A 27,606-nucleotide genomic window follows, 5' to 3' on the forward strand; every position below is an offset into this window, starting at 1 on the left:
TGTCCATTGTCCATTGAAGCTGATCATGTGATCTTGCTGGCTGGGGACATCCACCCAAATAATCTCTTCACAGCCAAACCATGTTCTATCTTCTGTGGTTTTATACACAAAACAGATTATTTCATTCAGCATTTGCGGCAAATAAGTGACGAACGTCAGTCAAACAGCAATGCTTTATGTACAGAAAAGACTTTTCTTTATCATCACCACCGTCATCATCATCGTCGTCGTCATCATCATCATGGCCATCATCATCATCATCATCATGATGCCTGACTGGCTCCTGTGCCAGTGGCATGAAAAAAAAGCACCATTTAAGCATGGTCGATACCAGGGCCACCTGATTGGCTCCTGTGCCGATGGCACCTAAAAAGCACCCACCACACTCTCAGAGTGGTTGGCGTTAGGAAGGGCATCCAGCTGTTGAAACTTTGCCAGATCAGATCGGAGCGTGGTGCAGCCTCCTGGCTTGCCAGCCCTCAGTCAAACCATCCAACCCATGCCAGCATGGAAAGCAATGATGATGATCATCATCATCATCATTGTTATTTCAGCATCCACTTTTCCATGCTTGCATGAGTCAGATGGAATTTGTTAAGGCAGATTTTCTATGACCAGATACCCATCTTGTTGCCAACCCTCTCCAGTTTCCTAGCAAGGTAATATTTCCCCATGACCAGGCATGTTTTACGCAGGAAATTGGAAATAAATACAATGCTTGAATGACAACTGTCTGCACTGTCAGTACACGGATACAAGGCTTTGGTTGACCGAGGGCTACAGCAGAAGACACTTGTCCAAGGTGCCACACAGAATGACTGAACCCAGAATCTGGTGGTTGGAAAGCAAACTACTTCCCACACAGCCACTCCTGTACCTATATGCATAAAACTGGAAGAGGAAGCTGTCTGTTAACCCCTTCGTTACCATATTTATTTTGAGATGCTTTGTGTTTCTTTCAATTACTTTTAAATATAACAAAGAATTTAGTAAAATAACTTAGTTATCATTCAGCTAGTTTTAGGAACATAAATTGTAACTAAGGTTTGGTGGAAGATTTTAAAGCAAAACTTATGAAAACAAGACATTTGTACTCAGAGCCAGAGCTGGTTTCAGCTGGGTTGATAACAAAAGGGTTAATCCAAGAATTTATGAATTTTAGATGTTTGTGTGTATTTTAGCTAAATCTGACAATACCACTATATCAATACTTCTAAATCCCTTGGTCAGTTCTGAGACTGTGAAAAACATGAAACAAAAACAATCGTAGTAAATTTTACTTTGAAATTGTGAAACTTCGTTTGAAAATCTTAATCTCCTTGGATTATAACAGACTTTCTGAACTATGTATTTATGCTTTTTTTAAGGCACTTGAGTTATTTTTGTACCCCTTTCGTCTACTGATTGTAGTTCCTGTTTAGTATCTAATCTTCCAAAGATCTTCTGTGGCTTAAACAGGCACCTTTTATCACATGCTAATTTTCTATACGTTTTTGTGCATGTACGCACAAAAGAACATGCACACACACACACACACACACACACTTAAATATGTATATATTTCTATATATAATATAAACGGATGTTTATATGTTAACCACACACAACATATATGTATACATGTGTATTTACCATACCTTTCATCAACGCTTATGTGTGTGTGTGTGTGTGTGTGTGTGTGCATGTATATACATACACACATGCACACACAGGAGTTAGGGGGAAGAGTAGGGGTTTGAAGAACTTCCTGCCTGAAGACTACTCTTTGTCTTTTAATTTAGAAACAACAGACAGCAGGTGGCATTGTTTGTGACCCTTCTTTAATCTCCCTTAATATCTCCCCTAGAAAGAAGGAACACTGCTGTCTACCCTCCTTCGACAATAGCCTCCTTACTTGGTCAGCTTTTTAAACAATGTCAGCATTGTTATTTCTTGTTGTTTTAACTAAAATCTTAAGTGATTCTGTTGTAATTTGGTGGAAGCCAGCTGTGTTGAGGCCAGCCGGCTTTTGTTGATTCTTCTGTCTTCACCACACCAACACCACTGGCACTACTGCAACACCAACACCATCACATGTAACACCACTACCATCGCTACCACCATCACCATACAACTACCACATCACCACTATCACTAAATTGCTACTATTACACCACCACCACCACTGCCGCCGCCTTGCTTTACACTCCACCACCCCACACACACCATCTTTCACTACACACCACCATCATCGGCACCATCAGACAGAGCCAACAAAAGAGTCTCTTTGCAGTTACTTGACCTGCTAAAAATAGCAACCCAATCTCCCTCCAAATCACACCTTACCATCTTAAAAACAGGAAGGGTATGTCTGATGATGTAATCCTGGATACCCTTATAAAGACTGGAATGCTTTTGGTCAGAGATCTGCTCAGCCAGGAGCTAATCAACAACAACAACATCCACCCCACACCACTATCACCAATGGTTATATTCCCTCTCAAAACATCATTTCTGTTATCATTTGGTAATAATATAGATGAGCCCTGGCTGGCTCCCGTAAAAAGCACTATCCAAACTCGATCGATGCCAGGCCCACCTGACTGGTGCCTGTGCTGGTGGCATGTAAAAATCACCCACTACACTCTCGGAGTGGTTGGCGTTAGGAAGGGCATCCAGTTGTAGAAACTCTGCCAGATCAGATTGGAGCCTGGTGCAGCCATCTGGTTCGCCAGTCCTCTGTCAAATCGTCCAACCCATGCCAGCATGGAAAACGAACGTTAAACGATGATGATGATGATGATGATGAGGGGAAAATACCTCAGGGGAATATTCTTATATACTAAATACTCAAACTGTAGGATCCCTCGTTCGGCAAAAGAAACCGATAGAATAAGTACTAGGCTTACAAAGAGTAAGTCCTCGGGTCGATTTGCTCGACTAAAGGCGGTGCTCCAGCATGGCTGCAGTCAAATGACTGAAACAAGTAAAAGAGTATATATACATATATACACATACATACATACACACATACATATATATATATATACATCTTTACACATATATACACATAAGCAGCACTATACGTGCAAGGAAACTGCTCACTTGTGAAACTATGAATATTTTCCAGCTGCTCCTTTTTTTTTTCTCTACCAATTGAACTCCTGTGACAGAAGTGGCAATCAGCTGCCGACCATCTCCAGCTACTGGCACCTGGAAGACACTTCACCAGTTGAAATAGCACAGCATATCTCTTTGATCAAGGTCACAGTTTTCATTCAGAGCTAAGAGGTGTGTGTGTGTGTGTGCCAGTATGGAAGGTGGGCATCTGAAGATGATTGAAGATCATGATGATATATTCTCACACACAGACACACACACACACACACACACAACACAACACACACAATATAAACATGATGGCTGTGTTTGCTTCCCAACCACATGTTTCGCCACTTTGTGCAAGTGTCTTCTGCTTTATCGCTGGGCCAAGCAAAGCCTTGCAAGTGGATCTGATTCAAAGAAACAGAAACAAGTTCACTGACTGCTGCATACACACATACAAATATACATATATATATATACATAAATATACATAAATACATATATATGCGTGTGTGTGTGTGTATATATATATATATATATATATATATATATATATATATACCTTTATTTGCTACAGTCATTTGACTGCAGCCATGCTGGAGCTCCGCCTTTAGTTGAGCAAATTGACCCCATGACTTATCCTTTGTAAGCCTTTATACTTATTCTATCGGTCACTTTTGCTGAACCACTAAGTTATGTGGACATGAACACACCAACATCGGTTGTCAAGCGATGGTGGGGAGGACAAACACAGACACACAAACACACACACACACATATCTATATACGACGGGCTTCTTTCAGTTTCCGTCTGCCAAATCCACTCACAAGGCTTTGGTCAGCCCAAGGTTATAATAGAAGACACTTGCCCAAGGTGCCATGCAGTGGGACTGAACCCAGAACTATGTGGTTGGTAAGCAAGCTACTTACCACACAGCCACTCCTGCACATATATAAAGTTGAATTTAACATACAATAGCATCTTATAAAGCTAGATTTATATATCCTAAATTTGCAGAAGAATTTGTCATTGGGCCAGTTTAACTTAATGGTAAAGCACTGGACATGTAGTCACAGGGATATGAGTTCAAGTCTCATAGCTGGCCACCGACAGATTTTTATGCAAAATATGGATGTATATATTTATACATACACACAGAGATACATATACATATATATATATGTGTGTGTGTGTGTGTTTAAGTGAGGGAATTCATATTTCTTTTGTTTTCACCTGTGCTTGCAGACTAGAAACAAACTGCTCATTCACACAGTGTTGTTTGTTTCCATTTCTCCACATAACCATGTTTGGATAGAATGGGGGAGATTACTACTTCGTTTGGAAATTGATGGAGTCTAAGTGATAGGAAGGGTATCCTGCCATGGAAAGCCCTGCCCCAACACACTCTCGCCTGATCCGTGGAAACGTGGAAAAGCAGGCATTAAAATGATGATGATGATGATGATGATAGGAGGAGGAGGAGGAGGATAAAGGTGGTATTGATGCTTCTGTCTACCAAACTCTTTCAGAAGATATATACGTGTGTCTGTGTGTCTGCAGATGTGTGGATTTGTGTTCTTCTGGGAGATAATAATCATTATCTATAAATAATTCCTGTGAAAATGTGTTGAAATGTTGAAATCTTCTTCAAAGAACTGTTTACCATCATGATGGTGCTTCCTCTACATCTGTTTTCCTGTGTGATATTAAAGTTCACAATATAAAGCTGCTCAGAACTGACACTTTGCGTGTGTGTGTGTGTGCTTCAAAATTGAAGCACTGACATGTTAGTAATTTTTTTCTCCCTCAAAATACAAGTAAATCTTTTTTGTAGTTTATAAAGTTTTGTCACCTGTTAATAATTGCATTTAACAGAACTGTATGCTTGTGTTGGCATGTGTGTGTGTGTGAGTATGCATGGGTGCATTTGTGTGTGTGTATGCAAGCATCCTTTTAGGGTCAATAAAATAAGGATCAGTTAAGACACAAAGCCATGAGAGCCACTGCCTGGTACTGCATCAGGGCATTATTATTATTATTATTATTGTTATCATTGTCATCGTTGTTGTTATTAATTATTGTTTTGTGTGTAAAGAACCTTTGATTAAATGATTGCATTTTTATTTCTGATGTTGTTGCAGTATGCGGTGCCATTATACTGGTCGGTGTTGTGATCCTAGGAAAATTGTTTATATCTCGGGATCTGAGGCGGCCTCCACAACCCACACATGCCTGTTTTCAAACTTGTTCTGGTATGAATCTAATGAATTTTCTTTCTTTCTTTCATTCAATAATTGTTTTCTCTCGTTTATTCTTTCTTTATTTTTATTCTTACTCAAGCAATTTTGCTTGAGTTGAAGGGGACATGTTCATCGCTTTTTTCACACCTTCCCAAGCTACGGAGATAAGTGATGGCCATATCAGACTTATTGCGCTGAAGGTTGGTGCCAGTTGAGAATGCAAAAGCAGAGAAAGGGCAAACCTTAAGTGGAAGGGGGTACTGGGGTGGAAAGAAGTACTGGGGTGGAAAGATAAAGAGGAAGGCTGAACCATTTTTCTTATATTGCCCTTGTTGTAACTTAAGGGTATGTCCTGATACCTCTGCACCATCTTCTCTTCTTTTTCCAACTTGGTTAGCCATGTACCACCTCTGCTGCAAGACACCTGTTTTTATCCCTCTGGCATTACATGGCATTACCTGGCATAAAGCCACCTCGCTCAATGCTGCTCCCCACCCCTCAGATTTAGAGCTGGATAGGTTTCGAGATGCAAACCAGCCTGGTAAAGGAGGATGAGAAATTTTAGAATTTTCAGTGCTTTTGTATACAATAAAATTTAATTGTATATGTAATAATCATTTATCAAAATTTAATTGTATTAGTATGTAATCTCAAAATAAATGTTATTCATTTACTGTCCACCTACCTTTGGGTTCACCCTGTATATACTCTGCTTTATGTATTGAGTTTCCTTTCATCCCCTATAAAATCAAACATCTCTTGTCTACACACACACACCTGTTTGTTAATAAACTCCATGCTCCTCCTCACATCAGATTCACTTATGCCCCGCAATTTTCCTTTCTTCTCCTTTCAGTGGTCTACACACACTCTCAAGACCAGATTAGCCCGGTGTTTATGGATCCTCCTCCAGCCTACGACACAATAGCCTACGAACCGCATCCAAACATCGGCCTAATCGACCTAGGACGTTCCACCACGTCGGACACTATTCTCACCACTGTGGACATTCACCGTGACGGCAGGGCTGTTATCTTGCAACCTCCCAAGTATTCCGATGTAGCCACCCCATTGCCTTCCTATGAATCAGTCACGGCAGAGTGACATCGCAGCCTTCATACGCCTCTCTTTTCCTTTTCCTTTTCTTTTCTTTTCATAAATTATTATCATTATCATTATTACATGAGGTAACGAGCTGTCAGAATTGTTAGCACACAAGGCAGAATGCTTTGTGGTATACCTTTTGGCTTCGTGTTTCTGAGTTCAAATTCTGCCGAGGTCAACTTTGCCTGTCATCCTATTGGGAGGGTCGATAAAATAAACACCAGTTGAGCACTGGTGTTTATCTCATCGATTTACCTTCTCTCCCTAAATTTGCTGGCCTTGTGCCAAAAATTAGAAAGCATTTTTTGTTTTTGTTTTTTTTTGTTTTTTTAACATTGCCACAATCAATACTGACACGCACAGGTTTCAGTGAAGTAAAAAAAAAAAAAAAACATACACAAAGGCAAAACATTAACAAAACAAAAACAAACATTTTTTTTAAATTAAAATTTTATAATTTATTATAATTTATTAGCATCAGTATCAAATAACAACCACCGTCTCTTCGAAATTGCTGGCCTTGTGCCAAGACAATTTTGATACCATCATCATTATCATCATCATCCAAATCATCATCATCATCATCAAGATGTTCCATAACGGTTTCATGCCAGATTCTACTTATTATTTTCTATTGTCCATTCCGCAGGAGTATTCTCGTCTAGACAAAACCATAGGAGAAGCTGCCATATTATTCACAGACTCACAACTAATCTAGCAGGAAATGTCTTTTAGAACACAAACTCTATCCATTTTGTTCCCTTTCTTTCTATTTATTTTGATTGTTTTTTTTTTTTCCAAAGTACCGATCACATGTTGTATGATAGCATATGCATTGTAAATGTATATACATTATATATATATATATACACACACACATACATATATATATACATATATATATGTGTGTGTGTGTGTATATATATATATATATATACACTTATATTTATACATATACACACACACACATATATATATTTCTGGGTTGAGTCCCACTGTGTGGCACCTTGGACAAGTGTCTTCTATTATAGCCTCGAGCCAACCAAAGCCCTGTGAGTGGATTTGGTGGATGGAAACTGAAAGAAGTCTGTCGTGTATATATATATGTGTGTTTGTGTTTGTCCTCCCCACCATCACCTGACAACCGATGTTGGTGTGTTCACATCCCCATAACTTAATACTTATACTATCGGTCTCTTTTGCCAAACCGTTAAGTATTAAGCTTACAAAGAATAAGTCCTGCAGTCGATTTGTTCCACTAAAAGCGGTGCTCCAGCATGGCTGCAGTCAAATGACCGACACAAATAAAAGAATGTATGTATGTGCAATGTCCTGATCATTGTGTCTTGTGATGGTCATATTAGGAGTTTCACATTAGGAGTATTTGTGTCTGAAGTGGACATGACCAGAGAAAATGCCCAGCCATTGAAGCTTGACATTATCATTAAAAGACAGTGTCCTAATGACTGACATGTAAAACGATGACACCCCCTGAGGACATGTGTCTGAACAGTAATATTTAAAATGGCCACCCTGAGATCATCCTTTGAGAATGAGTCAGAGCACTGATTCATGAAGTGGCCCTCCCTGGAAAATGCGTCTGAGCACTTGTGTTCGAAGTGGTCATCCCAAGAGCAATGACATTTAAAATGGCCTTCTCTATAGAATGTGTCTGGACACTAATGTTTGAAGTGGCCGACCCTGAAGGAATGGTGTTTGAAATGGTCACCCTGACATGCTGGACACCTTATACAGAAGTTGAAAGGTGCTTTTTATTTTCTCCCATTTTCTCTGTCAGCAGTTTGAATTATATTTTCACCTAGAGCAGTAGAGCAGGGGACAAAATGCTTGAGTTCAAATTCAACCAAGGTTAACTTAGCCTTTCATACTTCTGGGATTCATAAAACAAAATACCAGTAACGTACTGGGATCAATATTATTACCATGCCCTCCTTATCAAATTTGTGGCCTTGTATCTCTGCTGGAAATCAATGTTTTCACTTCTGATGAGAACAGTGAAGATAATCAATTCAATAGAACATCGAAGAACCTTGCCTAAGGAAAGAGTCCTGGCTGATAAAGGACTCCTTTTCTTTGTCATGACACGGCCACTGCCATCAGTATTTACTTATTTCTGAAATCTTGCCAATATGACCACCACAACTTTTCCTGTGCTTATATTAACAGTATTACACGGGACTGGACAAATTTGAGAATGTAGTTATATATTTCTTGCCTTGCTTCAGAAACACTTTTGAAATTAAAACTCTTTGGGTAAAACAAAGACGTTAAACAAACAAAAAAATCTGGAAATAATATATTTGTAAATCTCAGAGAGATTTATGCAGTAGAAGCACAATAAAGTGATAGTATGTTGTCAACTTAATGTGACAGTCCCATAAAAGGGAAGGATGTTACTGTTTTTTAGGGCTAAATAACAGTAGCATTCTTCCCTTTCATGGGACTGTCACATTAAAAAAAAATCTGGGTTTCAAATTTATTGGATCTTCTTCAGCTTCACTGTAGGTAGAACAAGAAATCTCTATCAGTCAGACGTGTGTGTTTGTGTCTGTGTAAATATATATATATATATATATATATATATATATATATATATATATATATATATATATATACTTTGTTTTGGGATTTGGTTTGGAAGATTCTTTATGTGAGTTCGTGTGTTGAAGCATGTTTTGTTGTATCTGGGGAGAGTCATTCTCTTTTAGAGCCTTATAATTTAACACACACACCGGTAAAGTTTCCACTCATTTACTTATTTATTTTTCCTAAAATTTTCATTGTGTTTTGCAACCTTTCCAAAATGACTATTGAAAAGGTTGCAAGACACAATGAAAATTTGCAGAAAAATAAATAAGTAAATGAGTGGAAACTGAACCGGTGTGTGTGTTAAATTATAAGGCTCTAAAATAGAATGACTCTGCCCAAACACAACAAAATATATTAAACAAAAGTTAGCTAAGAGAAGTAACTCTGAGTGGCTTGTGGCATGTATTTGAACAACAAAGACAAATAAGGGTATACATTATATTCCATACAAGATATATTTTTGATTTTTGATTTTTGATTTTTGAAATTATCTCTGTCTCCAGAGAAGATAGAAGAAATGCTTGGAGATACTTGGGGGCCCTACGTGAAATGAAAAAGGGAGATAATATCAGGAATTAAGAATTCTCCAAAATTGACATGTCATTAAGAAAAATGTTTGATTGTCTAGATAGCAGCTGTTGGCGCATGTTTCTGCCTCTATAGGCATCATCAGTACAGCGTATGTATGTGTATCCTAAGAGACTTAGGATCGATAAATTAAGTACCAGTTGAGTACTGGGGTCGATGTGATCAACTTTCCCCCTCCCCACAAAATCCAAGCTGCGTGCCTATGATAGAAAGGGTTATTTATTTGTAAACCTTGTCTGCCGGGCATGCTATGTCTCTGATCCAGCATCGTTTGTTTTCTTTCTCAATTAAGACTATGTCTGGCTTCAAACACTACTGTCACCTTTACGTTTTTTAGTCATCTGAAGTACCAGTTATGAACTGGGGTTGGTCCTTGTTGGTCAAGTTAGAAACTGTCATTGTCCTTGTCATCATTGTCATTCGTTTTACTATTTTCTACTCTAGGCGGGCATTTCTTTCTTTCACCTCTTCCTCCACCTTTTTTGATTGCAGCTGGAACCCACATACAACAGACAATCATTTGAGATCCCTTCCATTCTGAGTGTGTGTATATGTGTAAGGCACATAGTATAGTGCAAGGGGTTAGGGGCACAGGACTGAAAACATGTGATTGTATAAATTATTTGTAATAATAATAATAATAATAATAATAATTATAATAATTTCATTTATTTGCCATCAGGGCAAATGATAAGGAGGACAGTACAAAGACAGACATAAAGTGTGTGTGGGGGGGGTAATGATAATAAAACATATACGGAAGGGTGGTGAGGTGCTAAATTATTTTGTTAGGGCTCCTTATGGTCTCAGTTTTAATCCTACTAATGCTGACTTTGCTTTAAATGGAGGTGCCCCAGCATGGCCACATTCCATTGGCTGGAAGTGGTGAAACAATATATACATGTCATGACTGATGATGTGTTTGGCAAGATGGAAATCTGGTTAATAATCTTTTCCCTGTATTAACACTAATATTGATCTGTGTGTGTGTGTGTGGATATAAGTGCAGATTGAAACGGGAGAGTTTAAGTATTTTCATTACAACATCTTACGTGTAGTTATGTAACCTTACATGTGTTTCACTTGTGAATCTTCCATGCATTATGTAATAATTGTTATGTAAATGAATGCGTAATAGAAGTTGGAATGCCAGATCTTCAGAGGAATGTAATTCAATTCTGTATTATATATCAACATAAGTTGGTGAAGACATGTGAGATAAACTAATGAAAGCAGCCAACAATTAACTACTAACCAGTCTGAGAGCTAATGAAGAAAGAGCTGTTGGCTGCAGCTTTATTCCCATGATCCTTTGCTGCTTACGTTCAAATATGGACATAACATGCAGCTGTCATCAGTTCTTTTATAAATGAGGCCAACATGTGTTAGGAATGTTACTGTGCCAAATTAAACATTAGGACAAATACGGAAACAGGAAGAATCTTTAATTAAAAAGAATTAATCTTCAGCATAACCATATCTTTAGTAGATTTTACCAGCAGATAAAATTTCATCAACACCAGCAGAACTTTGGCATAATTTTCACATCACCATGGTGACAGACACCCAATCACTGAATGTTTAACCAAAGCCTCAATTTGATGAGAATTTTGTTTGGCTTTTGGTGAATGGTTGTTGATGAGGTGAAAATTGCACCAACCGAAATCAGGTGATACGAGTCTGATCTGCTGGTGCTGACGAAATATCATCTGCTGATATAATACTATGATATTTAGTAAGTCTATACAAGATGCTTTCTCAGGATGAATATTACAGTTTATGGCATCTGAAACAACACTTGAGTTAATACCACGAAAATCAACTTAAAAATGACTTAACAGATCCTACTATCAGGTGGTGCTATTAACTTAAACATGGGACAATTTTTGGCTGAAAGTGTCTAAGCAAATTGTGTGTGTGTGTGTGTGTCATGACATTGCTTTGGCATAGTGATACTAATAACCAGTTGTTAGAGCTTAAACTACTAACACTAAAGCATGAGGAGAATACAGAATATAATGTTAATTAATCAATGACAACAGAACAGGAGTTACTTAATCAATTTCATTAGCTTTAATTGCATATTTCCTGTTTTTTTTCTTTTACATTAATTGATACACACACACACTTATATATATATATACAAAGAATGAGATAAAGAGACCAATGGCATAAATAAATTTATATTTTATGTAGAATGTCTTTCAAGGAAAATTCGATGTATCCTTTCATTGGAGATGGTAGACATTGAATTTTCCCTGAAACAGCTGTAAGACATTCTACATAAAATATAAATTTATTTATGCCATTGGTCTCTTTATCTCATTCTTTTTATATATACACACACTAATACACAACCCATGTTAAATTCCCCATTCATGTTACAACCACCTTTGGGGCAAAACTTGTCGGTATACAGCACTTACTCAGTATTACCTGTAACATTTGGGTCTGGTTGACTCCATTACCCTTCATAACTTATTTATTCATCAGGTGTCTTGGGGAAATTTCAAACCTGGGTTCTCATTCCTAAGGTATTTTTCAATGTTATTATTATTAGTATTATTATTATTATTCAGGTCACTGCTTGGAATCAAACTCGGAATCTTGGGGTTAGTAGCCCGCACTCCACCATATGCCTGTGGGCTAGTTTTTGATGGAGTTTCTCTATATGTCTCCATTGAAGTCTAATGTCAGCTCCATACCGATTAGATAATAGACTTCTATATTTTAAGAGATGAGGAATTATGTACATTATTTACATTTGACGGATATTTGTCCTCATCTTGTTTGTTATTAACACAACATTTCAGCTGATACACCCTCCAGCCTTCATCAGGTGTCTTGGGGAAATTTCAAACCTGGGTTCTCGTTCCTAAGGTATTTTTCGATGTTATTATTATCATTATTCAGGTCACTGCCTGGAATCGAACTCAAAATCTTGGGGTTAGTAGCCCGCGCTCTTAACCACTACACTACATATATCCATCAAATGTAAATAATATAAATAATGTACGTAATTCCTCATCTCTTAAATATAGAACTGTATGTAATTTTTAGTTATTCAAAATATTTGGAAGCTTGTCACATTACGTATATTAGCCTCTAATTAACTATATCTTATTTGTAGTTGATTGTCCAATCTCTTGATAATAGTTGTTAGTTCAATATCTTGTTCTATTAACCATTTTATTACTTCAATGTCTAAATTCTTCAGTTAAATGCGATACATTCAGATAAATGTAGTTTTTCTGTATATATATATATATATATATATATATATATATATATTATATAAAATATAGGACGGTGATGATAAAGTATAAGCATTGTTATATTAAAATAAACTATTCTTATAAAATAATATTCTTGTAATAAAATATGGTATTGTTATATAGAATCTATATGAAACAATATTCTTATAATAAAATATATCATTGTTATAATAAAATGCATTATTGCTGATGAAACAGTATTGTTATGGTAAATATATATAGCAGTGTTATAACTACACAAAACAATATTCTTATAATATATATATATATAATATTAGTTATGATGAAATATATAGAACAATGTTATGGAACAGTTTGATGAAATTGTCTGTGCATTACAATGAATTTGAAAATCAATATTAATGTCTAAGAAATTGAATGGTTAACCTATCAAAAATGTAAGAATAAGCCAACAGGTATTCTATATGTGTGAAAACAGAATCAAAGCTGGAAAATTATCAATTTACCTCTCTCCGTCCTTCAAATTCATTGGCAAGAGACAGAATCTCATATTATATGTTTGTGTAAGATGTGGAATGACTGAAAGCCACTACACCAAATTACAATATATAGAAATAAGCCCAGCATGCTTGCCCTGTAAGAGATAGCAATGAAACCTCACCTTAACACCTACTGGTATGATATAAGAGGCATTAGACAACATAGAGTGGAGTACATTATGCTGAGGCAGGATTAACAAAGCTGGAACACTTTTGATCATAGTTCTGCCTGGTGAGGAAAAGCCTGGGGCTAAACAATAACACACCTAGCATTAGGTGATTGGTTACATTATCAATTAGTGACTCGCAAGTCAAATATCAATCAATGACCTTTGGTTATAATTAATTTATGTATTATTTATTTACTTGGAGAAATTTTTCCAATACAAGACATGAATTCCCACCAAAATATCCTCCATTGTAGTAAAGAACTTTACTTTTAAAAGACTTTACATTTTATGAATGACTTCTATGTTTATACTGTTGCTATGGAAGCAGTTGTCATGTGACCACTGCTACCGTTTCCATTGTATCCAATGTCATGACATAGAAATAAGCCCCTTATCTCTCCCTTTCTCAGTTTTTCTATCTAGCAACACACACACACACACACACACATGCATACATATATATATGCGTACATGTGGGATTTCTTGAACCACTGCTTTTAATTTCTGGGTAAGATGTGTCATTTTAAGCAAGACATTCCATTATTTCATTTCAAGTCTTCATAATTTGATGAATTTAACATTCCGTCATAAATTGTGTGAATTTGTGTGTGTGCATATATATATGTATATATATATAGATATGTATATATATAGATATGTATATACTTCGGCACTCCGTTGGTTACGATGATGAGAGTTCCATTTGATCCAATCAACGGAACAACCTGCTCGTGAAATTAACATGCAAGTGGCTGAGCACTCCACAAACACGTGTACCCTTAACGTATTGAGCATGACAAGGCGGGCCCCTTTGAAATACAGGTACAACAGAAACAGGAAGAAAGGGTGAGAGAAAGTTGTGGTGAAAGAGTACAGCAGGGTTTGCCACTCACCCTCCCTGCCGGAGCCTCGTGGAGCTTTAGGTGTTTTTGCTCAATAAACACTCAACGCCCGGTCTGGGAATTGAAACCACGAGTCCGCTGCCCTAGCCACTGGGCCATTGCGCCTCCACTATCATCATCATCATCATCATCGTTTAACGTCCGCTTTCCATGCTAGCATGGGTTGGACGATTTGACTGAGGACTGGTGAAACCGGATGGCAACACCAGGCTCCAGTCTGATTTGGCAGAGTTTCTACAGCTGGATGCCCTTCCTAACGCCAACCACATATATATATATTTATACATCGTATGTATATATGTATGTGTATATATACATACACATATAGCATTCTTCTATAACTAACTTATTCACTCAATGTCTGATATACACATGTATGTATGTATACATATCTATATATATGTATAATTATATATATATATAATGTTTTATTTATTCATGATTTTCATTACCTCATCTACTTGCTGTTCATTCACATGCTTCATTCATAACAAACAGAAAGTCCATTCAGGTGTGGTGGTCATATATGTTCCTTCTTCAAATGGCTGCAACCAAGACCCTTTACACAATACCGCACCAGCAATTCAGGTGACACATGGACTTGTCTAAACAAGGATTGCTTCTTACTTGAACCCATCGTCCCTTGCACACACCTGCTCTCTCAACCACATCCCATCACTCCTTTCAGACTCACCACTGCAAACTGACAAAAATCACACTTTTTACTTTACACTGTGCCATCCTGCAACCCCCCGCTTACAGCAGTAAACTCTACCTTCACAAGGCTGCTTTTGACAGCTTGTTGGACTATAACCAGTAAGAGTAACCTCCCTTGGTTATGAAACCTAGCACTGTACCAGGTGGATTTTAAACTGACCACCGACTTATTTGCTTTGTTAATCCAACAGCATTTTTAGCCAGTTGTCAAGCCACAATTACTTCTCGGTCATTTGAATATTTCTACGTTTTTCATTCTTTTTTATTTGTGTGTGTGTGTGTGTGTGTGTTTTATTAACCCATTCATTGTGCAGTGTTTTTTTGCCTTTCATTTGTGTATTTCTTTTGTTTATGTATGCGTGTGTCTATCTATCCATCTGTCTATATATATATAATTATATTTGTGTATATATATATATATTGCTCCCAGACCTGTTTTCTTTTGTACCTTGTTTAATGCCAAAGATTACTTAATTTCCACAAATACCTCTTGGATCCTTCAATAACTTGTCTATATTGAATCTCTGGTTATCAGTTAAATGTGTATGTATAAATGTTCATGTGTGTGTTCATACATATATATATTTATATATATATATATAGAAATGTATGTGTATTTTTCAGTGTTTACAAATAACACGGAAAAAAATAAATAAATAGTTACCGGGGTAGCCAAAATTCACACAAGTACCAAGGATGTAATAGCCTACTTATAAAGGTAGAAATTCCAGGTTTTGGTGAAATTTTTTTGTATTACATAGATAAATAAATAGAGTTAAACACAAGTATTATTCAAAGATTTCAATAACACCTGCATTTAACTCAATTTATATATCATCATCATCATCATCATCGTTTAACGTCCGCTTTCCATGCTAGCATGGGTTGGACGATTTGACTGAGGACTGGTGAAACCGGATGGCAACACCAGGCTCCAATCTAACTTTGGCAGAGTTTCTACAGCTGGATGCCCTTCCTAACGCCAACCACTCAGAGAGTGTAGTAGGTGCTTTTACGTGTCACCTGCACGAAGGCCAGTCAGGCGATACTGGCAACGGCCATGCTGTGTTGTTGGTAAGACTAATTTTTTAAGCTATTAACTTCATCTTTATAGACAAAACATTTAAAAAAAAACTATTTATATCAATCTAGACTTATTTTGATAAGTTTGATCACCATTCAACATTGAGTGTCTATGGATAAGAGCATTGTTATCTTTAGTTTAGAAATAAAGTTTCTAGTTCAAATCCAGTCTGGTACTTTGTACATATCCAGGAATAAGACACTTGATGACAATCAGCAGTCAAAGCAGTGTAAACATGATATAAATGTAAATATTAAAAATAAAGAAGAAGAAAAAAATCTTCACCACTAAGAATAAGGTTAAGAGTTAAAAAATTTATTATCTTATTTTAAGAATCTATGTTTATTCATTTATATACTAATTACATCATAATTATCTGTTGCAGTTTTCCTTGATTTTGATTTTGTTTTGAGCTTGGGGGGTGGGGCATTTTTTCATTTTATTTTTCATTTTTTTTCTAGATGCCATTCTTGAATAATTTCACATAAAAACAACAGCAAAATTGTTTTAAAAATTCATTGACAATATAGCAAAAAAAAGAGAAAAAAAACAATATATATATACATATATATATATATATGATAATTAATATATATACATACATATATATATATATATATATATATATATATATATATGATAAATTCCAAATATACTACAAATTATAATTTATATTATTAGAACAATCGCTTTGTGAAAAAACAGAGCCTTTGGAGTCACTTGTGCTTACATTCCTGGCAATAATTTCTGTTCATTCCTTCTTTTCAAGCACCGACTGAGCCATAATTTGGAATTGTTGGTTTAAATATAAATAAACGTTTCTCAGCCAAAATGTGAGGACATTGCAAGTGTACGGTGTCATTTATGTCACCCTACTGAAACCAAATATATAAAGAGAGTTTAAAGATTAAAAGAAACACAATAAAATATCTAGAATTTTCTCATGTTTTCTTCGTGTTTTTTGTTATTTTTGTTATTTATTATATTTCTTCTTCCCAATGACCTAGCAGTTAAGGTGTTGCACTCAGGGTCTTAAGATCATGGTTTCAATTCCCAGACAGAGCATTGTGCTGTGTTTCCAGTCCACTCAGCTGTAAATGAGTTCCAGCAATTGTAGGGAAGTTAACCCTGAGAGGGACTAACATTCTATTCAGAGGGAGTTTTGTAATCCCAGTCACTTATATGCCATGGAAACTAGGTTAAACTTTAGTATTATGAGTCCCAAGGTTCATAACAGACCCAAGTCTTCACCTTTAAAACATGTTCCCATCTGACTCCAGTATTCATCTCCAAGCTGAAGCATCACCTACCTCTGACACTGCACTGCACGTGTCTAGATTTTGTTATTTGTGTTGTTTTCTAATGCTGGAGGCACCGTTCTTGCAGGGATCTGTTCTTGTTTCTGGCATATATTAACAAAATAGATGCTATAAATAGAAGCATATTACTGTGTTCAAATGTGAACAATTTGGTGTTGTATCTTGTGACCAAAAGAACAGATCCTTTACACGCTGGATCTTTTCTGCAATCTGACCTGGAAACAAATGCAGCAATGGCCTATCAACTGGCAGCTAAGGCTGGTAATAGACAAGTGTACCACTATACATTTGGGGCTAAAAAAAAACTTGGAATTTTTTAACTACTTTCTCTATAAAACCAACCATAAGTCTTCTGGTAAATGTGACCCAGGCATTATTATTGAGAATATCCTGCACTGGATGAACCTCATTTCTAAAATCGTCAAAAGGACCCAAGGTGTCATAGCATCATTTGTCAGTCATTTACCTGTTATCTATTTAAAACTATATATGGCTATGGTACATCACATAGCTTACACTTCTTGTCTGGAACTCCAATCTTGTCCAGAATATTGATCCACTGGAAGCTGTCAAAGACATGCAAACAGACAAATACCCTCCATCAGTCACTTACTATATTTTGAATGTCTTAATACTCCGGGCATCGACACACTAAACATTCAACGTTGAGCAGCTGGCTTGAAAGAAGCCCACAAGATTATCCAACAAGATTAGCCTAAGCAGCTGGCTTGGAAGAACCCCACAAGATTATCCAATATATTTCCAATGATAACTTTTTAAATTCAATATCTCTACCACACAGAGAAAGAATTATGAAATCAAGCACCCATAAATTTCAGAAATCTTTTTTCACACTCAGATTTGTCAAAGCATTAACTCTTTTGTTACCAACCTGGCTGGAACCGGTTCTGGCTCTGTAATATAATTGTCTTGTTTTCATAAGTTTTGAATTAAAATCTTCCACCAAACCTTAGTCACAATTTATGTTCCTAACACTAGCTGAATGATAACTAAGTTATTTTACTAAATTCTTTGTTATATTCAAAGTAATTGAAAGAAATATGGAGCATCTCAACAGAAATACAGTACCAAAAGGTACATTTTTTACATTTGACAGATATTTGTCCTCATCTGTAAGTACCAGTTACATAACTGGGGTTGATGTAATCGACTGACCCTCCTCCCACACCTCTGTCGAAATTGCTGGTTTTGTGCCAAAATTTGAAATCATTGTTGTTTTGTTAATTATTATTATTAATTAACTAAAGGCAGCAAATTAACAGAATAGTTGACATATCAGAGAAAATGCTTAGAAGCATTTATTCCAGCATTTTACAAATCCAGCTGAGGTCTTTTGATCCTTTTGGGCTTGATGAAATAAATACCAGTCAAATACTAGGGTCCAAGTAATTGTCCTGCTCTCTCCCCTCAAATTTCATGGCCTTGCACCAAAATTAGAAAATAATTTTTTTTCTTTCTTATGATGAAAACTTTTAGCTTATTTTGCTGAGTAAGATGGAAAGTGTCAGCTGCGCAAAAGCAAGCAGACTAAGGCGACACTTGTTTACTGGTCATGCTTCAAGGACCCTGCAGGGAACTATCATCATTAGTAGTAGTAGTATTATCAATTGTAGTATTGAAAGCTATACATGTGCCTTAAATCTCTTTTGTTTGTTTGTGCCTGGCTACTTATCCTTAGAGTTATATCTATTTACAGCCTGTATCTGCTTTCCTCTTTTCAATAGCCATCAACAATTGAGACCACTTGGTGCCATCTAACATCAGACTTCATTTGACCAATGAAAACATAGTATCATGTTCTTACACATACGCACACACACACACACACACACTATACATCGTTGTATGTGTATACAAATGTATAAAAACATATTTGTGTCGTGTGTGTGTGTGTGTGTGTGTGTGTGTGTTTATACACAAACATATTTACATCTGTTCTTACACTGCTGATACGTAAGATGTTTCACATTCAATATAACTATATATATATATATATATATATATATACATATATATATATATATATATATATATATATATATATATATACAGATATAGGGCAGGGAATTGCCAATTAGTTAATAAAATTAGTTAATAATTAACAATTAGTTAATCCAATTAGTTAATAATTAACAATTTTGCCAAGTAGTTCAGTATGCAAAAAAACCTTTATCTGTAAAAACATTTATAATTATAAACATATAGGGATCAGCATGAGTTGCTTCACCAACATACTGAAAATTTAGAAATAGCAGTCAAAGAACTACTTGTAGTTAGAATTAGTAGTTCTTTGACTGCTATTTCTAAATTTTCAGTATGTTGGTGAAGCAACTCATGCTGATCCCTATATGTTTATAATTATATATATTAATATATATATATATATATATGTGTGTGTGTGTGTGCATGAATATATACACACATACATATACATACATACACTTGTCCACATACATATATGTATAAGTGTATGTGTATAGATACATGTGTGTGTGTGTGAGTGTATATATATATATATATATATATTATAAAGCAAGAGCAGGAAAAATTGCATCAAAAAAATTTATCACAGAAGTTATACGTCCAAAATAATATTGTTTTAATAGATTGATATATAAATCGTCATCATCGTCGTTTAACGTCCGCTTTCCATGCTGGCATGGGTTGGACGGTTTGACTGTGATCTGGAGAGCCAGTGGCTGCACCAGGCTCCAATCTGATCTGGCAATATTTCTATAAAACACCTCTGAAATAAGTACCAGTTAAGCGTTTGGTGGGTGGGAGTGGGGTGTCGATGTAATCTACTAGCCCCCTCCCTTAAAATTGCAGGCCTTGTGGCTTTAGTAGAAAGCATTTATTTATTTATTTATGTGTTTATTTCTATGCATTGGACCATTTCAAATGCACAAAATACAGGACCTACACAACCCATGGCACTGGAATGTTAATGTACTTTCTGAAAGGTGACATTCCATTCTGTCAATTACACCCAAGAGTCACAGAGCCACATGTGATGACCCACATGCAGAGATCTATTCATTGCAAGTTTTTTTATGTGTCTTTTCACTTTGCCATTAGCAGCAAAACTATTCTGTAACTATTTCTCTAGCATTAATGAAATAGTAAAGAGAAATCACAATGGTATGTGATAACAGGTATGCAATACCTGTAATACCTGATGATAACTAGCTAAATGAGACTTCGTGGATATAAAATTATAAGATTCGGTGGCATTTGAGTTAGCTGCTTAACTTCTATTCCACTAATTTAACCAACTGCATGCATATATATGTATATATATATATATATACATCATCATCATCATCATTTAACGTCCACTTTCCATGCTAGCATGGGTTGCAGGATTTGACTGGGGACTAGCGAACCAGATGGCTACACCAGACTCCAATTTGATCTGGCAGAGTTTCTACAGCTGGATGCCCTTCTTAACACCAACCACTCTGAGAGTGTAGTGGGTGCTTTTTACATGCCACCGGCATGAGGACCAGTCCGGTGGTACTGGCAACATACATACATATATATATATATATATTATATATAATGAGAATTTATAAAACAAAACAAAAGACAAAGACAGTTGTGTAAACAACAAACAGATGTATTAGTTTAACGCTCAGGAATTGAGACAGTCTTTTAAGGTACAAGCCTACGCTCTTTGACAGAAAGGAACACAAAAATAAACAGGGAGAGAAAATAAAAAAAGGTTTAGTGGCTACCGATTTGCCAGTGGCACATAGAAGCATCCATTACACTCTCGGAGTGGCTGGCATCATATGGTTGCACATTTACGGCTAAGTGGACCAGAGAAATGTGGAAATGATGTATTTTGTTGAAGAACACAACAGACTGCTGTTGTGGGATTCAAAACCACAATTTTACAGTTGTCAGTAGGAGGTCACATAGCTTCACATACATTTGTGTATGTGTGGTTGTCTGTGTTTGTGTGTATTTCAGATTGGTCACATTATTGACCAGCATGCATGCAAACGGGGTGTGCAAGGGGAACCCAACCTTTAGGTATCCTCATACCAAAGTCATCACCATGAAGTATATTAAGGTTCACAGAAGGAAAGATACATTACCAAATAATTTGGACACAGTAAAGGAATTCTACACTCCACTATCTACCTACCTACCTACCTACCTACCTACCTACCTGTCAGCATGGTTTGACCTTCTTAACTCCAAATTAGCCAGAATGCAGAATCCATGCACCGTAAAAAAAAAAAAAAGAACTTAGAAAATGTAATTGGTATTTAAGGTTCATATAATGTCCAAGATTTCCAGAAAGCTGGTCACTTTAAAGTTGTGTGAGCCTAAAGGCCCAGTTGTGCCATAAAATGCTGCAGACTCACTTTGTTAGCATCATTCACAAAAAATGTTTTAAGACAGCTGGCTTATATAAAAACATAGATAAATGCTGATTGCATTTTCTGTGTGCCTTATCTATCTATCCATCTCTAGCAATCTGTCTATCTCTCTATTCATCTGTCTTTTTTTTTTTTCACAATCCTTTTCAATTAGAATTTTATTTTTCTCCTTTTTGTCTATTTTCGAAAAGAAAAGCTCTACATTGTATTTTGTCCCCTTTGTGTGGCTAATAAAGAAACGTTGCAAGACAGTGTAGGAGAGAGAATAGTGATGTTGTAGGAGAGAAATGTGTTCGCATGGATGATGGTACGCTTGCATTAAATGAGGATGCAAAGAAAGAGGTCTGGAGATGCCACTACGATAGATTGCTTAATAAAGAGAATGAATAGGAGAAAGAGAGCCTGCCGTATGTCGACCCAATAGAGGGACCAGCTATCCGAGTTGATAGTACCAGGGTAGATAAAGCAATTAAGAGTATGAAGACCGGGAAAGCCCCCGGCCCATCAGGAATCACTGTAGAGATGCTCAAAATATCTGGCAGTGTTGGCTATAGCCTAGTCACCCGTATTACGAACCAGGTGATACACGAAGGAGTCATACCCAATGACTGGTGTAGCAGCATCATAGTTAACTGCTACAAAGGTAAAGGTGACGCTTTAGATACTAATAATTACAGAGGCATCAAGCTGTTAGATCAGGTGATGAAAGTTACAGAGAGGGTCATAGCCCAACTAATTAGGGAGCTAATCAATTTAGATGAGATGCAGTTTGGGTTCGTGCCAGGTAAAAGCACTACTGATGCCTTATTTCTAGTGAGACAGTTGCAGGAGAAATACCTAGCTAAGGATAAACCTCTGTACCTGGCTTTCGTTGACATGGAGAAAGCCTTTGACAGGGTCCCCCGATCCCTTATCTGGTGGTCAATGAGGAAACTTGGGATAGAAGAATGGTTAGTGAGAGCTGTGCGAGCCATGTACAGAGATGCTGCCAGTAAGGTGAGGGTTGGAAATGAGTACAGCAATGAATTCCGGGTAGAGGTAGGGGTCCACCAAGGTTCCGTCCTCAGCCCCCTCTTATTTATCATAGTCCTCCAGGCAATCACAGAGGAGTTCAAGACAGGTTGCCCCTGGGAGCTCCTCTATGCTGATGACCTTGCCCTAATTGCGGAGTCACTATCAGAACTAGAGGAGAAGTTTCAGGTGTGGAAGCAAGGTTTAGAATTGAAGGGCCTTAGAGTCAACCTAGCTAAAACCAAAATCCTAATAAGTAGGAAGGTAGATAAAACACAAACCCCTTCAGGTAGATGGCCCTGCTCAGTATGTAGAAAAGGAGTAGGTAGTAACTCTATAAGATGTACCCGGTGCAAGCTATGGACACATAAGAGGTGCAGCAACATCAAAGGCAGGTTAACTAGCAAGTTAGTTTTTGTTTGTGGCAGATGTTCAGGTGCAATAAAGACTGTAAACAAACAGGAAACAACTTCTATCTCATTCCAGGGTGAAAAACTAGAGGTAGTCGATAGCTTCCGCTATCTGGGCGACCAAGTTAGTAGTGGGGGTGGGTGCGCTGAAAGTGTAGCTGCTAGAATAAGAATAGCCTGGGCAAAGTTTAGAGAGCTCTTACCCCTGCTGGCGACAAAGGGACTCTCACTCAGAGTAAAAGGCAGACTGTATGACGCATGTGTACGAACAGCCATGCTACATGGCAGTGAAACATGGGCTGACTGCTGAGGACATACGTAAGCTTGCAAGGAATGAAGCCAGTATGCTCCGTTGGATGTGTAATGTCAATGTGAATACCCGTCAGAGTGTAAGTATCTTGAGAGAAAAGCTGAACATTAGAAGCATCAGTTGTGGTGTGCAAGAGAGACGATTGCGCTGGTATGGACATGTGGTGAGAATGGATGAGGATAGCTGCGTGAAAAAGTGCCACACCCTAACAGTTGAGGGAACCCGTGGAAGAGGTAGGCCCAGGAAGACCTGGGCTGAGGTGGTGAGGCAAGACCTTCGTACATTGGGCCTCACCAAGGCGATGACTACTGACCGAGACCTTTGGAAATGTGCTGTGCGTGAGAAGACCCGGCAAGCCAAGTAAGATCGTTGCCAGTGCCCCTGGACTGGTTCTTGTGCGGGTGGCACATGAGATGCACCATTTTGGGCGTGGCCGTTGCCAGTACCGCCTGACTGGCTCCCGTAGGATTTTCGAGCGAGATCGTTGCCAGTGCCCCTGGACTGGCTTGTGCGGGTGGCACATAAAAGACACCATTTCGAGCGTGGCCGTTTTCGTGCGGGTGACACGTAAAAGCACCCACTACACTCTCTGAGTGGTTGGCGTTAGGAAGGGCATCCAGCTGTAGAAACTCTGCCAAATTAGACTGGAGCCTGGTGTTGCCATCCGGTTTCACCAGTCCTCAGTCAAATCGTCCAACCCATGCTAGCATGGAAAGCGGACGTTAAACGATGATGATGATGATGATGATGAATCTATCTATCTGTCCATCTATCTACCTGTATCTATCTGTCTGTCTGTCCAGCTATCCATCCATCCATCCATCTACCTACCTACCTACCTACCTATATAAGTGTAAAACAACTTGCTGTAAACGAATATGAAAAAACAAGAGGGGTTGGAGAGGAGGAAAATTAAAATTTTGAAAACGTGTTTTGGGGGTTTTCAAAAGTTTCAATTTTTAAGTAGACTCCAACCGGAAAGTTCGACAAGCTAGAAACAACAACCAAACAGAAAATTCACTTTCAAAATACGAATTACCAAAAGACCCTCAACCACATGTTCACTGTCTGTCACAGATACGCTGGCGGAGGAGGTTATTTATTTTTGAAAAATTCAAAGTTTATAAATTTTTTTTTTCAGAATCATAATCTCCGTGTTTTTCTATGTATTTCGCAAAAAGAATTTCTCATAAAAACCGAAAAATTGGGGTGTGGGGGTCTGGAGTAGGGGAAATTAACATTTTGAAATGCAGATTTTTTTTTGTTTTTTTGCACATTCGGAATCTCTGCAGTTAAAAAAGTGGGTTTCTGTAGAAAAAAAACGATAAAAAAAAACCGAAAAGAGGTGCAGTCCATGTCCTTTACCTCCGCCAAGTAATTTACCAACATTAAACCAAAAATTATCAAGAAAGTATCAATGAAGCAAATGAAAAATTGTAAAAAAAAAAAAATTAGGAAAATAATAAGTAATAAATATACACAGAAAATAAAAACCATGTCAGATGGAAATAAATTATATGTTTTGTAACAGATTTTACTAAATAAAAAATAATTATACAGGTGAGAATTACATGAAATAAAAATGTGGTCCGAAAACTGGTGGAATAAATTTCTGCTGTATTCATCCCATTCTGGACAGTTTTGATTTTTTAGAAAAATAAAATAGAAAGTTATGTGAAAAACACGTGTTTTTTTTCTTTTTTTTTTTGTAATATGTATTATTATAAAAGAGAAAGTATGTGTATGCGTGAGATAAACAGGAAGTATATGGACGGACTTAGGTTTTGAGTACAGTGGTAGCTACTAATAAATAACCACCGGTACCGCTCATGTTTACAAGAGGGTGGGTCCTCATAGGTAAAACCTGGAACTCTCGCAACCACGTTTCTGTTAAACGGAAATTTACCAAACATCCAAGTTCTCGCAGCTGAGCATAACATTCCAACAAGCTCTCCTTGTATTGGGAATACACGACGATTTGTCGTGATGGTCGAAGATACCGTAGTAAGTTTAATACTAGAGGGGTCGGATAAAATTTAGAAGCAATTATAATAGAATCCAGTTCTTTACTGACCATCAGGCTTTGTGTTGTAACCAACTTTTTGGCAAAACTTTCGCGTTTTGCTTCACGATTTTCGAATGTCCCACGATATCGTTTTTTCTCTGGTTTCACACTATCCACAGAGTCAACAGTTTCATTTTGTTTTTCCTCTAAAGATGTCGATTTAGAATCAATTCCGCTGCTGTCCACATCGTTTTTACTTGTATCTTCGCAATTGTCAGATTCTTCATTCTTCATTTCACTTTTGTTATCATTTGTGTCTTCGGGCGAAAGTTCTGGGTTCGATTCCAACTCATTATCGGTAACTTCAGACTTGACAATAGTAGCTGCAGTTTCGCTACTTTCCTCGTTGTCAGGACAAGTTTCGAGTTTGAGCTCCTTCACTTTTGGTTCGTTTTCGTCAACAGCTGTAGGTTTACTTTCATCATCAGTTACAATGTTACCGGTGTGCTTCAGTAAGTTCAATTTCTCCATGGGGAACGAATGTAATGTATCCATGTGGTCTTGATCGAAATCGTAACATTCAACAGCAGGACGTGAAGGGTTTTGGCCATGATAAACATGGATCACATTTCCTCGGCCACCTAACCGCTCCATAACTGCCCCAACAACGATTCCAAGACAAGTGTCTACCACAGCAACGTTCATATCGGCACGAATGTTACCTAACATGAGAATCTGAGCCAAAGAATCGATTCTCAAGTGACACATTTTGGCAGGGCTTTTCGCAAAATACATTTCGATTAGTATTCTTGTGGTCGGTCGTAGAACTACGAAGACTAACATGTATTTTCGTTTCTTTTTCTTAATATATTTGTCCTGGGCGTATTCAGTCTTCAGAGAAAATGTCGAACTGTTTTCAATGAGACGTCCAATGATGCTTTCGCCAGCCAAACCATCTTTTTTCATGGCCATTATTTCCTCATGTGACAACTGCTGGTTACTGTCTTTACCAACAATATTACGGTTGTCAACACCTTTTCCACAATCAGGAATGTTAACCTTCCACGAATGACGATCAACTTGGACGATGGTGTCATTCTTCACTTCGAATCTGGAACCATACGGACAGCCAACCATGCCATCCAGTTTAAATTTGTGCTTATCAACGAAGACATAACGATTTAAACGAACCTGCATGATTCTGTAGGAGTCATCACGCTTCATGACGATGTGGTCGCCTTCCTTTATGATCTTTCTGGCTGACATCCTAACAACACTATCTTCCATCACAATACGTAAGAAGGAAATAAATCCAAATCAAATCTATCTTTCCATGTGGGCAGACAGGGTAAGACAAGAGAGTAACGGCCCTTGCATAAGTTGTACTTGTCTACACACAAGTACTTCTTCATTGGTAATACCTTTGTCTGAATCGATTTTGTTGCATCATCTAACTTTATATATAAAAATAGACGAGACTGGTTAAGAAAGAAAAAAAAAAAGCAGGAAGGAAAAAGAGAAATACAAAGAGGAAATATGTACATTAGTCTTTGACCAGCGAGATAGGAACTAAATTTCCCGCATTAAATGATGTAGTAGTAGACATATTTTGGAAATAAAATGAAATAAAGTTATGTTAAATCTCTGAACGAGGTATTAACAGTAACTGCACGACAACGTGAAGTATATTTGCCACTTAAATGCGGCTAAACCCTAAGGGTGAATGTTACTGTTGCTTTTAGCCCCAGCCAGCTGGAGGAGATGTTCTCCTGGGACTAAAAGCAGAAATAAAGTTATTAACCATTAGAACAGGATGTACATTTCATGAAGCGATTTTGTTTAGCTGGATAGCAAAAGGTTAATG

At 37.2% G+C, this 27,606-nt stretch overlaps 2 protein-coding genes across 2 annotated transcripts in view; one reads left to right on the forward strand and one right to left on the reverse strand.

Moving 5' to 3' along the window:
• Nucleotides 1–7,626, forward strand: part of LOC106882091 (uncharacterized) — a 49,658-nt gene extending 42,032 nt beyond the window's left edge. The window contains exons 2-3 of the mRNA XM_014932649.3: nt 5,227–5,337; nt 6,182–7,626. Of these exons, the coding sequence (XP_014788135.1) occupies nt 5,227–5,337; nt 6,182–6,429 (359 nt within the window). The 3' untranslated portion in view covers nt 6,430–7,626. The remainder of the gene's footprint in view (nt 1–5,226; nt 5,338–6,181) is intronic.
• Nucleotides 7,627–25,246: 17,620 nt separating this feature from the next.
• LOC106882090 (tRNA (adenine(58)-N(1))-methyltransferase non-catalytic subunit TRM6) lies at nt 25,247–27,487 on the reverse strand. Its single transcript, XM_014932648.3, has one exon. The coding sequence runs from the start codon at nt 27,027–27,029 to the stop codon at nt 25,515–25,517; it is 1,515 nt and encodes a 504-aa protein (XP_014788134.2). The 5' UTR covers nt 27,030–27,487; the 3' UTR covers nt 25,247–25,514.
• Between the last annotated feature and the right edge of the window lie 119 nt (nt 27,488–27,606).

The sequence above is a fragment of the Octopus bimaculoides genome, chromosome 10 (genome assembly GCF_046866305.1).
Source record: "Octopus bimaculoides isolate indiv1 chromosome 10, ASM4686630v1, whole genome shotgun sequence".
In the NCBI taxonomy this organism is placed as follows: domain Eukaryota; kingdom Metazoa; phylum Mollusca; class Cephalopoda; order Octopoda; family Octopodidae; genus Octopus; species Octopus bimaculoides.

Bases quoted from the DNA above. Each gene is read 5' to 3' on its own strand.
- LOC106882090 (XM_014932648.3), bottom strand. From the start codon at position 27,029: ATGGAAGATAGTGTTGTTAGGATGTCAGCCAGAAAGATCATAAAGGAA.